General features: G+C 58.2%; 2 protein-coding genes across 3 annotated transcripts; one reads left to right on the top strand and one right to left on the bottom strand.

Annotated features, from left to right (window-relative positions):
• The first annotated feature begins 354 nt into the window (after positions 1–354).
• Rpl36 (ribosomal protein L36) lies at positions 355–1226 on the top strand. Its single transcript, XM_090340373.1, has 4 exons — positions 355–456; positions 626–720; positions 884–1018; positions 1094–1226. Exons 2-4 carry the CDS (start codon positions 628–630, stop codon positions 1181–1183), a joined length of 318 nt encoding a protein of 105 aa, XP_090196499.1. The 5' UTR covers positions 355–456; positions 626–627; the 3' UTR covers positions 1184–1226.
• A 56-nt stretch (positions 1227–1282) lies between these two features.
• Lonp1 (lon peptidase 1, mitochondrial) lies at positions 1283–15126 on the bottom strand. 2 transcript variants are annotated; one of them, XM_090340322.1, is made up of 18 exons: positions 14684–15126; positions 12135–12223; positions 11443–11562; positions 9633–9861; positions 8169–8230; positions 7375–7504; positions 7037–7120; positions 5922–6142; positions 4797–4935; positions 4141–4319; positions 3403–3490; positions 3198–3320; positions 2976–3092; positions 2536–2676; positions 2289–2454; positions 1981–2198; positions 1739–1903; positions 1283–1598 (listed from the first exon to the last, which is right to left on the bottom strand). In XM_090340322.1, the coding sequence occupies exons 1-18, from the start codon at positions 15110–15112 to the stop codon at positions 1416–1418; spliced, it is 2883 nt and encodes a 960-aa protein (XP_090196448.1). In that variant the 5' UTR covers positions 15113–15126; the 3' UTR covers positions 1283–1415. The 2 variants fall into 2 exon arrangements, with proteins under 2 accessions (XP_090196448.1, XP_090196457.1); XM_090340331.1 differs by lacking the exon at positions 14684–15126 and having other exon boundaries at positions 11443–11626; positions 12135–12214.
• Between the last annotated feature and the right edge of the window lie 769 nt (positions 15127–15895).

Here is a 15895-nt window from a genome sequence, read left to right as displayed (position 1 = left end):
TTAGAAGGTTTACTCAGAGAGGATTTCTCTGGGAAGCTCAGGTTGGCCCGGAACTTGCTGTGTACCCCAGCTGGCTTCCAACTTGTAAATGTAAACCTCCTTGTCTGGAGTGCTGAGATTACAGGAGTGCACCAACGCCCTCGGCCCCCATCTGGATTCGAACTTGAGGGAGTTTAGGGAGGTGTTTAATTGGGTTAAACAAACCAAATCCCTGACTCCTACCCCGCAGCCACGCCCACGGCCACGCCCAGGACGGCAGTCTCATTCCCAGAAGAATGCGCATGCGGAGGAAGCCCTGTGCGCATGCTCGGAGGCTGTCGCCTGGGCCTCCGGCCGCCAGGGGGCGCGCGCGCGTCCCTGGCGCCTCTCTAGCCCATGTCTACAGCCCGGAGTAAATATCCCAGAGTTCCGTGCGGGGCCGGCCCTTCCGCCGCAGCAGCCATTGGAGAACGGCAGGTCGGTTCTTCTATCCGTAGCTGTCATCCGCTGCCATCCGCGGTCCCCGGCACTTTAATCCGCTTAGACGGTGGCTGGGCCCGGCGAGCGCGCTACAGGGAGCCTGGAAGTGGGGTTCCGGGAGGCAGGGGCCGCGCACGAACTCCCTATCTTCTCCCTCTCCCTGCAGCCATGGCTCTGCGCTACCCCATGGCCGTGGGCCTCAACAAGGGCCACAAAGTGACCAAGAACGTGAGCAAGCCGAGGCACAGCCGCCGCCGTGGGGTGAGTGCGGGAGCCGGCGTCCTGCCGCCGCCGGGGCGGGATGCGGCCGGGGAGGTGCGGCCTTGCGCCGGTGTTTTGCCGGGGTCCAGGGTTTCGAGTCCGCGGAGACGCGCAGGGAGGCCCGAGGCCGGCCGCGCTGACTGCAGCCCCGCCCGCCCCGCAGCGCCTCACCAAGCACACCAAGTTCGTGCGGGACATGATCCGAGAGGTGTGCGGCTTCGCCCCGTACGAGCGGCGCGCCATGGAGCTGCTCAAGGTGTCCAAGGACAAGCGGGCGCTCAAGTTCATCAAGAAGAGGGTAGGTGGGCCGTGCGGGCGGGGGCCGGGCCGGCGGGCGGGACGCGACCCGAGCCCACGCGCTTACCTTCCGCAGGTGGGGACGCACATCCGCGCCAAGAGGAAGCGCGAGGAGCTGAGCAGCGTGCTGGCCGCCATGCGGAAGGCCGCCGCCAAGAAAGACTGAGATTCCCCCCCACCGGGCCCTCAATAAAAGTCTGCTCCCCTCATCCCGCGTGTGGCCTCTGTCCGGGCTCGTGGTGGGGGAAATCACAGAAGGCAGGCGGGTTGTGCAAATGCGTCTTTATTCATGATTAAATACAAGGTCCCTGGCGCGCCGCGCCATGATTGGGCGCCGTGGTGTCCCCGGGCTCCCACCCCTCGGGGGCCGAGTCTGAGTCCCGCCGGCCATGCCGGCGTCACCGCTCCACGGCCAGCGCCTCGGCCTGCCGCTCGGGCCCGGAGAAAGCGATGTCGAACACCTGGCTGTAGTGGTCCACGAAGTGAACCTCCAGACCCTCGGTGATGAAGGCGGCCAGGTCGTAGAAATCCTTCTTGTTCTCGGCCGGCAGCACGATGCAGGTGACGCCTGCACGCTTCGCCTGGAAATGGGGATCGGGTCGCTCAGCCCGGCCACCCCAACGGGCACCAAGGCTGGTGCTCGGCCTCTACAGCGCAGCCGCGGGAGATGGGAGGTGTGTCTCTCATCTCTCCGCCCCCCGACCTGCCCGGCCACACTCACCGCGATGGTCTTCTCCTTGATGCCGCCCACAGGCAGAATCTTGCCGGTCAGGGACACCTCGCCTGTCATGGCCAGGTTCTGCCGCACGGGCTGATCCATGGCCAGGGACAGGAGCGCAGTGACGATGGTGCAGCCAGCACTGGGGCCGTCCTTGGGGGTGGCGCCCTGGGGGGAAGAGGGGTGTGGAAGGTGGCCATCTGTGGGTGCACGGGCATCAGCCCCCAGGACAAGGGAAGGACTACCTCAGGCACGTGCAGGTGGAGGTGCGAGGTCACCAGGAAGTCGTTGGCTGGCTGATGCTGCATGAGGAAGGCTCGAGCGAAAGTGTAGGCGATGCGTGCGCTCTCCTTCATCACTTCCCCCAGCTGGCCCGTCACCTCCAGGCTGCCGTCCTTGTCCCTCTTGCCCTCCCTGTCCAGCGGCCGCCGCAGAGATGTCTCAATGAACAAGGTGGAGCCACCTGGGGACAGGCAGAGGGGAGAGCCGGCCTCAGCGAAGCGCGCCCGGGGATCACGGGCAGCTAGCTGGGTGGGGGTGGGGGGTGGCTCACCCATGGCGGTCCAGGCCAGGCCCATCACCACACCCGGTGGCGTCACATCGTACATGCGCTCCACGGTGAACACGGGTTTCCCCACGAAGTCCTGCAGGTTCTCCGGCGTCACCTCCACTGTCTCTGCCTCCCCGCTCACAATCTTGTAGGCAGACTTGCGCAGTACCTGGAAAGGTGCGGGTGGTGGGTGGGGTATCGGTTTAGGGGCATGGGCTGGCAGGGGAGGCGGGCAGGGCGTGGGGCTCACCTTCTCCACCTGCTTCTGCAGGTTGCGCACTCCGCTCTCCCGGCAGTACTGCTTGATGAGCAGCGTCAGCACTTCTGAGGACAGCTTGGCCTTGGCCTCGTCCAGGCCGCACAGGGCTCGAGCCTGAGGCACCAGGTACCGCTACGGGAATAGCAGTTCAGCGTGGGCCAGGGCCTCCTATCCAGCGGCCCACCCTCTGCCTGGCTGGGTCAGTGGGGTGCTGGGAACTCCCAGAGCCCACAGTGAAGGCAGTAGACTGCAGAGCGCTTAGGAGGAGTGCTCAAGCCTCGCAGGAATGCTCTGGAGGGATCCAGGCTCTGCGAACCCAGCATTCAGGCAGGAAAGCCGGTCCAGCCTGGCCCGTGCAGGCTGAGGCCCCTCCCTTCATGAGCGGCTGGGGGGTGGCTGTGTGCACTGTGCCAGGGACCTCGGGGCCTCACCTCCGCAATGGCCAGCTTCTCCTGTGCCACGTAGCCCGACACGTTGATCATCTCCATGCGGTCCCGCAGGGGCTCAGGGATGGTCTCTGTGATGTTGGCCGTGCAGATGAACAGCACCTATGGGCCACACGAGGCGCTGGAGGCCCAGCTGGCGGCCCCTCCCCTTAGCCCGCCTCCCCCAGGGTGGTCACAGACCCGGGGGAACCCAAGCACGGGCGGCACCTTGGACAAGTCCACCGGCACATCCAGGTAGTGGTCCAGAAAGTTGGCGTTCTGCTCAGGGTCTAGCAGCTCCAGCAGCGCCGAGGATGGGTCACCCTGGTAACCCCGGCCGATCTTGTCCACCTAGGGCGGCAGGAGGAGGTCATGTGGCAACGCTCCACTCCCAGACCCTCCAGAGCCCGAAGCAGGGCTGTGGGGTACGCACCTCATCTATGAGGACCAAGGGGTTCTCCGTCTTGGTCTTCTTCAGACACTGGATGATCTTCCCAGGCATAGCCCCCACATAGGTCCGCCTGCAGGACAAGGCACCACGTGCATTCACGGACTTGGCCTGCTCTCGGGGCCTGGCCTCGCACCCACAGGCGCTTCAGGCACGAGTGCTGGGTCACTCCACACCCTTAAAGCCAAATGTAGACAGCCTCCTGGGGCCCTGCAAGACCAAGCCTGGGTCCTCCCAGCCTTCAGGGAAGGGCGATCTGGCATTAGGACACATGACTCTGGTGAGCAGGGACCTCCCACGGCCTCCAGCCCTAGCACCACAGACAATGAAGAGTTGGGCCCAGCCAGGCTCATACCGTGCCCAACGCCTGCAAGGACTCCGGTCCCTTCACCTTGATGACACCCCCAACCTGCAAAGAGCCTGGGTCGGCAACTGCATGTGTTCAGACAAGGCAGAAATGCCACCTGTGCCGTGTTGGTTTCTGGGCCAGGGTCCCGCTCTGCAGCACGGGCTGGCCAGAAGCTGTACTTCTCCAGCCTCCTGCGAGCCAGGACGGGTGTACCAGTGCACTCAGCTGCCTTCCTTTGGTGGAGGGAATGATGGAGGGCTCCCAGATGCCAGGTCCACAAGTAGGCAGAAGCCGGGCAGGGCAATCCTATCTACTAATGCCATGCTGTAGCACAACCCATGCCAGGTCGATCGACCACCAGGGCCTCCACCTACCTGTGTCCCTTGATCTCCGCCACATCGGTCATGCCACCCACGCTGAAGCGGAAGTATTCGCGGTTGAGGGCACGGGCGATAGAGCGGGCAATGCTGGTCTTGCCCACGCCAGGGGGGCCATAGAAGCAGAGGATCTTGCCCTGGGTGGAGCCTCGGAGCTGGCTGACAGCAATGAACTCCTGAGGGCAAAGGTAGGCTGGGTGTCCTCGCTGCTTCGGCTCCCCAAAACCCACGCTGCCCTTTCTAAAATAGAGCCTGGCTGCAGCCACCTGCACACTGCCTTCCGGACGGCTGTGAGCTTCAGGAAGGAACCAGCCTGGCCCTCGGGCATGACCTGAGGGGAGCTGCCACTGCCAGCTTCCTCAAAGCCCTACAGCAACCCAAGGGCCTCCCTCTGCTGGCCTCCCCCAAAGGCCCTGTCAGGCTCTTCCCAGCCCAGGCCTCAGCATCTGCCCTGGGGAGCCCAGGCTCACAATTTGTGTTGCCTTTCGGGGCAGAGGGCGGGAAGGGATGGCAGGGACACCCTCAGGAATTGGGCATCACGCTGTACACAGCACACAGCTCCTGGGCCTAGTAGACCTTAGAGCAGAAGCTATGCAAACTCCTCTCCATGCATCCCGGGATCCAGGGTGCCAGGCAGGCTGCGCCGGCCTCACCAGGATGCGCTTCTTCACGTCCTCCATGCCGTAGTGATCTTCCTCCAGCACAGCCTGCGCGCGCACCAGGTCCAGGTTCTCATCGCTGTGCTTGCCCCAGGGGATGGACGTGAGCCAGTCTAGGTAGTTCCGAGTGACACTATGAGAGGATGGGGGTTGAATGAACTGGGTGTGGGGGTGTGGAGAAGAGGGAGCAAGAGGCCAGCCTGCTGCACTGTAGAAGACTACTCTACTGCACTACTTTGAGCCTGAGGAATCAGGGTGGGGCAGCAGCTACTTTCTTCAACAGGACCCTGTCACTCACTACCCCAGAGGTCCCTTAGGGACAGCGGCCACCAGGGTCACCATGTGCATACAGACACACCAGAAAAAGCCTGCTAGGCCACCAGCAGCCAGGGCCTGTGCAAGCCCAGGGTGAGGCAGGAATGCTGGTGGGCAGAGGCAAGACGACAGCCCAATAGCCCCAGACGGGGCCTGAGTCTGAGGACAGGAGCTGTGGCACAAAGCCACTCAGTCCTGGGAGGCACAGAGCAATCGCAGGTGCTCTCATCATCCTCTGCCCCCAAAATATTCCCTTCCTGAAACCCAGGACCAATAGATCTGCCACTTCACACCGCACTGTCTCAGAAGGCATGTGCAGGCGCAGTGTCCCGAGAGCATGCTTTTGAGAGGAACAGTAGGGAGAGGCTGGGAGCTGCCACAGCCACGGGAGGCAGGGCACTTAGCTCAGATGTTCTGCTGGAGGCCAACGCTGCTTGTAGAACCCTGGTGGTGTTTCAGATACTGGGTTTCTGGGCTGTTCCTAGAACAGCGGAATCTTGTCCACCACCCAAGCAGGAGAAAGGAGGGAACGAAGTGTACCAGAACCCCTGGTACACTTAGCCTGATCTGGCCTTTCTGGGGGTCACCAGGTTCCAGAGCTGCCTGGGAAAAGGTCGAGCACGTCTATGGCAACACGTGCCATAATTCCCACAGGGTTCAATGTCAGGCACAGAAGAGATGAGATGGGGTGGCAGCCAGCCTGGGGGCGGTGGCATGATCCCCAGGCAGGATGCATACACTCATGCAGCGCCAACGCCCGGACCCTGCTCCTTCCCGACAAATACGTGGGCAAGGCGGCCGTACTTGAACTCCGAGGAGTGGTTGTCCAGCAGCCCCAGCTTGCTCAGCTCCTCATCCACCACGTCCATCACATGCTTGGGCACCACCAACTCCTTGAGCCGCTCGCGGAACTTCTCCTCGATGGCGTCCTTGTCCTCCTTCTCCAGCCCCAGCTCCTTCTTGATGATCTTCAGCTGCTCCTGCAGCAAGTACTTGCGGTGCGTCTGCTTGATCTTCTCCTCCACCTGGGGCGGGGCGGGGCACTCAGGCAGGGCAGGCTCAGGGAGTGGGTGGAGCTGGGCTCCAGCAGGGTGGGATGGGGGCGGGGTCATATGGGGACTAAGTACTCAGCACACTGGGGTGGAGTGGGGCTGGGGGCCAGGCTGTACACACCCCTCCCTCACCCCTCAGGGATCAGAAGAGAAACCTGGAGCACTAAGGCCCCAGCTCCAGTCTCTCCCTTCTTTTCTGCAACTTGGGGGTAGAGGCCAGGGCATGGTATGGCTGAGCTGACCCTGGTCTTCCTGCTCTTAACCCAAAGGAGGACATTCTCTGCTTTCCAACCTCATCAGGCCTAGCATCACAGCCTCCCTCAGTGCTCAGAACCGGGCTGGACCAGGCTGCCACTGGCTTCCCTTGGAACTGTTCTGTGGTCTCCCTTTTATCCACAGCTAAATGTGCCCGACTGCCTGATTTAAGACAGGATGGAGGGATGAATGAATTTTATCTCCAATAAAACTAGTCTAGTGTGGTTATCCACACATATGGATGGCAATTGGGAAGACTATGGTTTGAAGCCTCAGCAAAAGTAGTTGAAACCTCATCTCAACCAAGTGGCCTGCACTGTGATCCCAGCTGCACAGGAGGTGTACGGAGGAGGAGGAGAACGCAAGGCTAGACCTAGGGACGAAGGGCTGGGAATATAACACAGCACCCTCCTGGTGTGCACAAGACCTTGGATTCAAACACCAGTGTTAAAGAAAACAGAACAGGATGAATGGAAGGAGACATCATAGCTGCTGGGTGGCTGAGGCAGGAGCTGGAGCCCAGGAGCAGCAGAGATGACAGTCACACCCCCGTCTCCACACCCACCCATCTGTGCAGGGGCCACAGCCACAGCCCTCGCCACTTCTGCTCACCTCCCGGCCCAGGCGCTGCTGAAGCTTGCTCAGCTCGAACTCCTTCTTCAGGAGGGAGAGGGCCTTGTACAGTCGCTTGGGGATCTACAGGGTATGGAAGTGGTCAGGGCTCGCTGCCCCAGCGAGCAGGCTGCCAGCCACAACATACACTGGGGTGCCCCACCTCACATTCCACAAATGAACCGTCAGAAGGTTCAGCCTGGGGCCTGGCGCTACCCCAAACACCTTTGTCCTGACCCCTGCCAACACCACAGACCCACTCAGACAGGGTACAGGCAGCCAGAGATGGCCAGACACCTGCTACCGTGCCACCATGTCCAGGCATGGCAGTGACTCACATTCGTCTCCTCCAGCACATCCTGCAGCTCGTGGGACTCAGCCCCGGTGAGTGCGGCCCCCATGTCGCTCAGGTAGATGGGGTTGTCCACCACCCTCTGGCCCGCCTGCATCATCTGCAGCACCGACTCTCTGAAATCAGCAGCACGCTGGGGGTTGGGGGTTGGGGGCTGGGGCCTGGGGCGGGCAGGCAAGGCTCCATTTTTGCTGCCTTTGGCAAGGCACCTTACCAGGTCACAGTGGCAGCCCCCCACAGCACTGCCTCTTCTTAGACGCCTCCCCAGCTATGGCCAAACCCTACCCCTTAAAAGCACTTCTTACGGGTCGGGAGTTTAGCCTAGTGGTAGCGTGCTTGCCTAGCACGCACGAAGACCTGGGTTCGATTCCTCGGTACCACATGCATAGAAAAAAGCCAGAAGTGGTGCTGAGGCTCAAGTGGTAGAGCTCTACCCTTGAGAGAGTCCAAGGACAGGGCTTAGGCCCTGAGTTCAAGCCTAAGACTGGTAAAAAAAGAAAAACAAGAAAAAAGCCAGAAGTGGTGCTGAGGCTCAAGTGGTAGAGCTCTGGCTTTGAGAAAGTCCAAGGACAGTGCTCAGGCCTTGAGTTCAAGTCCAGGACTAGCAAAAAAAAAAAAAAAAAAAAAAAAAGCACTTCTCACTAGCTAATGGCCAAACCCAAGGTGCAGGAGGGTCACCTGGCTGCAGAGTGAGGAGTCACTGGGCCAGGAGCCCCGGTCCCAGGACCCATTAACTGTGTGTGGGGCTGCTGCAGAAAGGTGCTGGCGTGGGGCACTGACCTGTAGAGAGGGTTCAAGGCGATGATGTCACGGATGGTCTTCACGATCTCAGCGGTCAGGGCCTGGCAAAGAGACCAAGGCAGGCAGGCATGTGGGGAGCCACATGTACCACATATATAGAAAAGGCCGGAAGTAGTGCTGTGACTCGAGTGGTAGAAGGCCCAAGTTCAAGCCTTGGAACTGGGGTGGGGAAGGGAGGGGGAAAGATGGGCAAGGTGGCTCACGTGCCAGGAGATCTCAGGAGACTGAGATCTGAGGATCAAGGTTCAAAGCCAGTCCAGGCACAAAAGGACTTGAGACCCTTATCTCCAATTAACCTCTAGAAAACAGGAAGTGGGGGGGCAGGGAGTTTTGCCTAGTGATGCATGAAGACCAGAGTTCGATTCCTCAGCACCACATACATGGAAAAAGCCAGAAATGGTGCTGTGGCTCAAGTGGCAGAGTGCTTGCTTTGAGGAAAAAGCCCAAGGTCAGTGCTCAGACCCTGAGTTCAAGCCCCAGGACTGGCAAAAACAAAAACAAAAAAACAGGAAGTGGGATGGTGGCTCAAGGGTAGGGCGGTAACCTTGAGCTGAAGAGCTCAGGGACAGTGCCCAGGCCTAGAGTTCAAGCCCCATGACCCACAAAAACAAACAAACAAACAAAACCCACCATAAAGGCAAAGCCTACCTCTAGGGCTACTGGGTCAGTCCTGATAGAAGCAGACAGGAGAAGGAGGGTGGGCTAGTTTCTGACCTGTAGCAGCTTGTTTTTTTTCTTTTTAAAATTATTGTTCCTATTTGGAACTGGCTATGCTCCTGCCTGGGCCTCCCAGGCCTCTCCTGTGTTTAAATGCCGTCATGCAGCCACACCTCCCCCTCCTGGGCCCCAGCTCCACCTAGTCCTGTCAGCTGAGCCTGTCTATCACTAGGGCTCTCCCTGCCATCTCCAGGAAACTCGGCCGGCCGGACTCTGCAGAGATACAGAGGCTCTGCCATGGGGCTGAACCTTGCCTGGCTTTCAGTAACCAGCCTTGGCCCAACTGCACTTCAGAGGTCCTTGCTCCTTTCATCAGTGTCTGAGGCTCAGGCGTGGGCCCTTCCTTTGCTGCCAGGAAGTTTCCATGGGCGTTGCTAACACTAGCAGCCGTGGACGGCATGAATGAAGTCCACATCATGTCCTCAGCACCATGGGTCAGAACACACATGACCCCACAGCACAGACCTCTGGGGCTAAGGAACCCTGTGAACAGGATATTGACCAGGCCACCAGGCCAATGGCAAAAGCATCCTTGTCCTTCCAGCGCCCACAGCAGACATCACCAACTGATCACAGCACTTCTGAGCTCAGAGCACCCCAAAGACTTCTGGTACCCTTAAGGGGATCAGCCTGAAGTGCAGCTGGGCCTGGATCATGTCACCCAGCTACTCAGAAGGCTGTGGAGACAGGGAGCGGATGAGGGAGGGGGGCAGGTCTAGCACTCACCTTCACCTCCTCGGTGACCTGGAAGTCTTCATGGACCACATTCTCCACTTCCACCATGAGCACCTCGCTGGGGGCGTCGGCGGGTTCAGTGGCCACCTCCAGCTGCAGCCTGGAGGCTGGGTCCTCCTCCGCGTCCTTCTTGCCACGCTTGCCCTTCCTACGTGGCTTTGGCTTGTTTCCTGCCTCAGGATCCTCAGGTTCCACGTCGAGCTGTCTGCTGATGCGGATCCTGGCGAGAAGCAGAGCAGCCCAGGCGAGGCAGGAAGTCAGCAGACCCACGCTGTGGGCACGAGACCACCCAGGACCCCGGGGGCCAGCCAGCTCCCCCGCGTCACTGTGTCCCAGAGCACCCTCCTGGAACATTCTGCGGAGAGCTGGGGAAGGGAACTCCATGGCTGCCCTGCCATGGCCTTCGGCTCATCACCCAGAGCCTCCTCCCTGCAGCTCCATGACCTCCATGCCAGCACCTCTGCAAAGGGGCTTGGCTCACACATCTGGGTGACACTGGGCTTTCAACTCAGGGCCTGAGCCTGCATCCTTGGCCTTTTTTGTTATTTTTCAGAAAGGGTCTCACTTCTGCCCACAGTCATACCTACAACCTCCCTTGTAGCTGAGATGACGCCTGGCTTGTGGTTGAGAAGACACACACACACACACAAATGGGGGAGAGTGGTACCTTCCTCACAGGTGTCCTGAAAACTGCCCAGTATCTACTCAGCCTGGCTGACCACCTCCTGACAGCAAGACACCCCCCCCCCAAGGGTAAAGGAAGCAGGCCAGGCTAGGAGTACCCGGAGGTCTAGCAAACACTTGAGGGGGGAGGACTGGGAGAGGGCAGTTGCCCCAGTGTCCAGGGAACGCTGGCTTCATGGCCAAGAATGTCAAAATCCTCAGAGACTGCACTCCATGCTTATACATGTGAAATGGCAGGAAGCTACCCACACTACCTCAGATGCCTTAGGAAGCCTGACACAATGTGTGTGTGGTCAGTAGCCCTCAGACTGTATCTACACTGTACCCTTCAGCAACTAAGAAGAGAAAATCTGCACACTTCACCACCTTTCTTTCCCAATACTTCCCACTGTGGCTGGTGACTGAGGCAGGGCCAGCTGGGCATTCCCAAGGCTGCTTTTTCCAGAAAGAATCTTGCTAGTCATAGCTATGCACTCAGGCTGGAGTCGGATGCTGAAGTTTCTGCTTTAGTCTCCAGGTGTGGCCCTCAGTGACTTCTCCAGCCTAGCCACTGAAAGCTGATGAGTTGAGTCAGGCCTGGCTGGACCACTTCCTGAGTGGGTCCTGGGTCCTTCTGGCTGACCCAAGACTGCGGCCTGCTGAGCTGTTCTGATAGAGGCCCCCAGACATAACAGAATCCAACCAGCACTTACTGTGCTGCTGAGCCGGGTCTGAAAGGCCCCCCAAGGCACCCCATCGCAGGACCCAGGAGAAAGCATGTTCTCTGTAAAACCATCCGGAGCAGAACTAGCCCTCTAAACTACCTGTGGCAAACCATCCAGCCGTGGGCAGCATGGAAACTACATGGCTTGTCCACCAAAGACAAAGCTCCTCAACTTCAACACGGTAGTCAGGAGCCATCTGAATGTTCAGTGTTGCTGGTGCACAGCCTCAGGCCCTCAGAGCGAAGGCCATGGAGCCGTGCTACCTACTGCAGATGGCATCAGAGAGGATGCTACCCACTGCAGAGGGAATCCTGCCCTGTGAAGAACCCCCAGGGATGATCAGCAAGGGGCCTTGCTGAGGGGATCCAGAGCTCTCCAGGACTGCTCCCTGCGCCCCACGGGCTCCCACTTACCTTCTGTGCCCAGTGACAATCATGCGCAGTTTGTCCCCGAGGTCCTGCATCTCGTGGATCTGGGCGAATGTGCCCGTGTGGTAGACCTCCTCTAGGTTTTCCACCACGTCAGACTCGTTGCTGAGGGAGACCAATATAAGGGCGAGTTGGTGCGCCATGCTCATGCGCAGAAGGGTATCCCGGGCTGAGAGGGAGGAGGGAGAGAGAAGAAACGCCTCTACAGGCCACTACCAAAACCACACAACAGTCTCGCCCAGGCTTCCACAGGTGTGCTGGGCACACGCCACCACAGGGACGACACACAGGAGGCCACTGCCAGCCACCAAGAAGGGCTTCTACTCTCCATAGTGTACCCATGGGACAAGCCACACGGTGACTTGGCAGTAGGATGGTTTCTACCTGGAGTGAGGGGAATGTACCGGCCTGGCTTACTCTGCTATGAAGTGGCCCTAAGAGGACTCAAGGTTGTTTGTCCAATCCTGACCATGTGTGGACGGTGTACAGTACTGGGGCGAAACCCAGGGCTGCGTGCCAGCACTCCCCACCAAGGCGAGTGTACTGATGTTTAATGCCAAAGCCTCTACCAAGGCCTTGGCCTTGCCTTTTATGTCAAGGGGGAAAGGACACAAACTACTCTAGAGGCCACGGTAAGGCAGGGTGGCTTGAGGGGGATGGAGGGCCATGACACTTACTTATCATCTCTCTTTAGGAACACACCAACATATGGCTGGGCGAGACGAACTTTCCTCCTCAGCAGCTCAACCAACTTCTTATTTTTAACCTAGCATGACAATGATGCCAAAGTGAGACACAAGCCATGCTGTGGCTTCTAGCTACACTTTTCAGGCTTATTCAGACTAGGGCACTCTAGGGAAGGAAAACAGGTATAGAATGGTAGGGCTAATATAAACTAGACATATTTCTTAGTGACCATGCCCCGTTCAGAGCACAGAAATAGCCTCAGTCAAGAAACTAATTGAGCCAGAACTTGTGGCTCTCGCCTGTAATCCTATCTACTCAGGAGGCTGAGATCTGAGGATCACAGTTCAAAGCCAGCTTGGGTACTAAACTCCATGAGACTCTTTTCTCCAACGAACCACCAGAAAACCAGAAGTGGCGCTGTGGCATTGAACAAAAGAAGCTCCGGTGGGCCAGGAGTTTGGCCTAGTGGTAGAGTGCTGGCCTAGCATGCACGAAGACCTAGGTTCGATTCCTCGGTACCACACACAGAAAAAAAGCCGGAAATGGTGCTGAGGCTCAAGTGGTAGAGCTCTAGCCTTGAGAAAGTCCAAGGACAGTGGTCAGGGCCTGAGCTCAAGCCCGGGACAGGCAAAAAAAAAAAAAAAAAAAAGAAGCAGCAGCTCAAGGACAATGCCCAGGGCCAGAGTTCAAGCGCCAGATTGGCAAAACAAAAACAACAAAAAACTCTGATCTAGTGGTAGAGTGCTTGCCTAGCATGCACAAGACTCAGGTTTAGTTCCTCAGTAAGACATACATAAAAAAGCCAGAAGTGGTGCTGTGGCTCAAGTGGCAAAGCGCCAGCCCCAAGGACAATGCTCAGGCCCTGAGTTCAAGCTCCAGGACTGGCAAAAAAGTAAAAAATAAAATTTAAAAAGTCTGAGGCTCACAAACGCGTATGTGTCCCAAAGCAGTAGCTCCCAACTCCTCTTCTACCAACAGCTGACAAATGCATCCAGAGCCTGTCTGCTCTCTTCACCTCCACCCTGGCAGGGCCCCTTTCTAGTTTACTATGTAACACCAAGAGCAAACCAGAAACCACCATGTGCCGCTCTAACATTATGCACATCAGCCTGGGTGATCTGCCCCGCCCCCAGGCTAGCTGTGTGTGGCTAGTTGTGACCCACGTGATGGAAGATTCACCTCTCTGCTCAAGTGCTGCCAGGGGCACCTGTCACCTAGCAAGGTGGAGGGGGCCGGACCAGGCGATCAGTCCTGACCCCAGGAACCTGGGAAGGAACAACGGATGCAAGTGGAGTCAATGACAGGGACAAAGGTTTTCCATTAATCCTTGAGTCTCCCTCCCCCACACCGGGACTCTTTTATGATGAACAGCCTGGGAAAGTGATAACTTCCCTCGGTAGGCCAGAGCAGCTATAACAACTAAACAAGTACCCACAGAGATTGACCGGGGGTCTCTTCTGGAGCTCTGAGGGGGCAGAGGAATCCCCTCTGTTACCCTCCAACAAGCAGGCTGCTGCCCCTCGTTTCGCGCTTTCCCTTGAGATTTGACTTGGCTGTGTGGAATGTGCAGTGGAAAGGCTTGGGGGAAAGATGTGGAAGCTGATTCATCGCATGACCTTGCTTATATAGCTGATGACCTTTCTCCTGCATGAGCTTGAATTTCCACAGACACTTGAAAGATGGGAGAGGAGTGTGAGGAGGAGGGAATTTGGGTGCATGCCACTCTGAAAGTTTGTAGCTTTCTCCCTGTTACATCACCCCACCTCCTCATGGCTTACACTCTGAAACATCTTGCTATCTGACTCTTCTCCCAGAATATTGATTTCTCAGGGCCCCTGGCACTGTTTGGCTTGTGCGTGTTTTACAGGTCCACAACCCTTTTGTTTTTGTTTTGGCCACTTCTAAGGCTTGAACTCAAAGCCTGGGCACTGTCCTTGGGACACATTTTGCTCAAGGCTAGCGCTCTGCCACTTGAGCCACAGTGCCACTTCCGGCTTTTTCTGTGTATGTGGGACCGAGGAACAGAATCCAGAGCTTCTTGCATGCTAGGCAAGCTCTCTACCACTGTTATGCTCCCAGATCACAACACTGTTAAGAAAACTTGTCCGCTTCCCCTCCCTCCAGCCCTCTAGTACTTTTCCAGCCGTTAATCCCGGCTGCAATTACAGCGATGCAATAGAATGTAAGCTCCAAAAGCAGCCATTTTTGTATTCTCGGCGTCTACAACTGTTGGCTGGCATAGGGGACTCAGGAAAGAGACATTTGTTTAAAGAGAGAGCGGATCTCCTTGCAACTAGGCGTGCCTGCTTCTGTCCGAGAAACTGCCGCACAACTTTTACCAAGATTTGCAGAAATAAAAAGTAGGCGAGAGAAACACTGTTAGTCCCTCCCAGATTCAGACCAACAGGACATCCCTAAAGCTCACTGGGCTCCACTGGGTTCTTCTCTTATCTACGAGACCCCTAAGCGGAGGAAGCAGTGCGGAGAGGCCCCGGATTCCCACACCAGCCTTTTGAGAAATCTCCGGGGCTCCCGTTACCTCGACGATCTTGATAAAGCGCGGGAACACCGGGTTGCGAGTGATGGCGATGAGCGGCAGGTGCGGGAACACGTCCGGGATCGTCATGGGCGTGAGTGCCGTTATGACCGGCCCTTCCCCGCCGCCGGAGCTGCCCCCGGTGCCCCCGGACCCCTCCTCCGCGCCCCCTTCGGAGGCGTCCTCGCCGCCCGAGAAAGACCCGAGGCCGCGGCTGCTCGTCCCCCAAAGTCTTCGCCACTGGCCGGCCGCCGCCAGGCCTCGGCCCCAAGGCGCCCCAGGAGGCGAGGCGTCGCAGGCCTGCCGGCCTCTGGGCAACCAAACTCCGGCCGCGGACGGGACCCGCCTCCCGGTGGCGGCCAACAGCGGCCGCCGGAGGGCCCAGCACCGCGCTGCGCCCCACAGCCGCACGTAACCTGTGTTCGCCGCCATGGCCGAGCCATACTGGCGGCGCACGGGGCTGGCGTCACTTCCGCTCCCTGAGCTGTTGCGCACGTGACGCCAGGCGCGTGGCCTTGGGCCCCGCCCCTCTCGCTAGGGGGCGGGGCCCGAGTGGGCGGGGCCTCCGTGGGCCCCCCAATGGGGCGTGGTTTCAGCTGCGGTGTAATTTGTAGATCCGGGGATTTGAACTCCAGGTCTCTCTGCCTTACTAGGCATGCGCTTAGGAGCTCAACCCTCCTCAACCTTCTGTTTCCCACTCAGGGTGCCTTCAAGCCGCCTTCTGGCTCCCTAGAAGATTGTGGATAGTCACCAGCGCCCCGAGATAGTGAAACACTTTGGGGGTAACTAACACTAATTAGATGTTTTAAATACACAAAATCTGAATAAGTGAACGATTGAGTGAATGACAGGAAAGTAAAAAGGAAGAGGGCAAATGAGGATAAATAATGGTCTGTGTTTATTTGCATATCTGAAAGTAGAACAATGAAACTCTTGAACTTTAAGAAGAAAGAAGAGGGGTGGGGATGTGGCTTAGTAGTGGAGTGCTCGCCTTGCATGCATGAAGTCCTGGTTTTGATTCCTCAGTATCACATAAACAGCAAGTGGTGCTGAGGCTCAGGTGGTAGAGTGCTAGCCTTAAGTACAGAGAGGCTCAGAGACAGTGCCCTGGCCCTAAGTTCAAGCCCCAGAATTGGGGGAAAAAGTGGGGGGGGGGGACCTGAAGTGTGACCTAATGATAGAGTGCTTGCCTAGCATGCACGAAGCCCTGAGTAC

This window comes from Megascapheus bottae, chromosome 1, assembly GCF_031878675.1.
Source record: "Megascapheus bottae isolate mThoBot1 chromosome 1, mThoBot2.hap1, whole genome shotgun sequence".
In the NCBI taxonomy this organism is placed as follows: domain Eukaryota; kingdom Metazoa; phylum Chordata; class Mammalia; order Rodentia; family Geomyidae; genus Megascapheus; species Megascapheus bottae.
The sequence above is the reverse complement of the archived record's forward strand: the minus strand, read 5'-3'. Positions and strand labels throughout refer to the sequence as shown.

What these genes read in the sequence shown, in the direction of transcription:
- Rpl36 (XM_090340373.1), top strand. Translation starts at nt 628, where the DNA reads ATGGCTCTGCGCTACCCCATGGCCGTGGGCCTCAACAAGGGCCACAAA. An exon ending in GGCACAGCCGCCGCCGTGGG is followed by an intron (nt 721 to 883) that starts GTGAGTGCGGGA and finishes CCCGCCCCGCAG; the next exon opens with CGCCTCACCAAGCACACCAA. An exon ending in TCAAGTTCATCAAGAAGAGG is followed by an intron (nt 1,019 to 1,093) that starts GTAGGTGGGCCG and finishes TACCTTCCGCAG; the next exon opens with GTGGGGACGCACATCCGCGC.
- Lonp1 (XM_090340322.1), bottom strand. Translation starts at nt 15,112, where the DNA reads ATGGCGGCGAACACAGGTTACGTGCGGCTGTGGGGCGCAGCGCGGTGC. An exon ending in ATTGTCACTGGGCACAGAAG is followed by an intron (nt 9,862 to 11,442) that starts GTAAGTGGGAGC and finishes GCTTCTCGCCAG; the next exon opens with GATCCGCATCAGCAGACAGC. An exon ending in ACGTGAAGAAGCGCATCCTG is followed by an intron (nt 4,320 to 4,796) that starts GTGAGGCCGGCG and finishes CTTTGCCCTCAG; the next exon opens with GAGTTCATTGCTGTCAGCCA.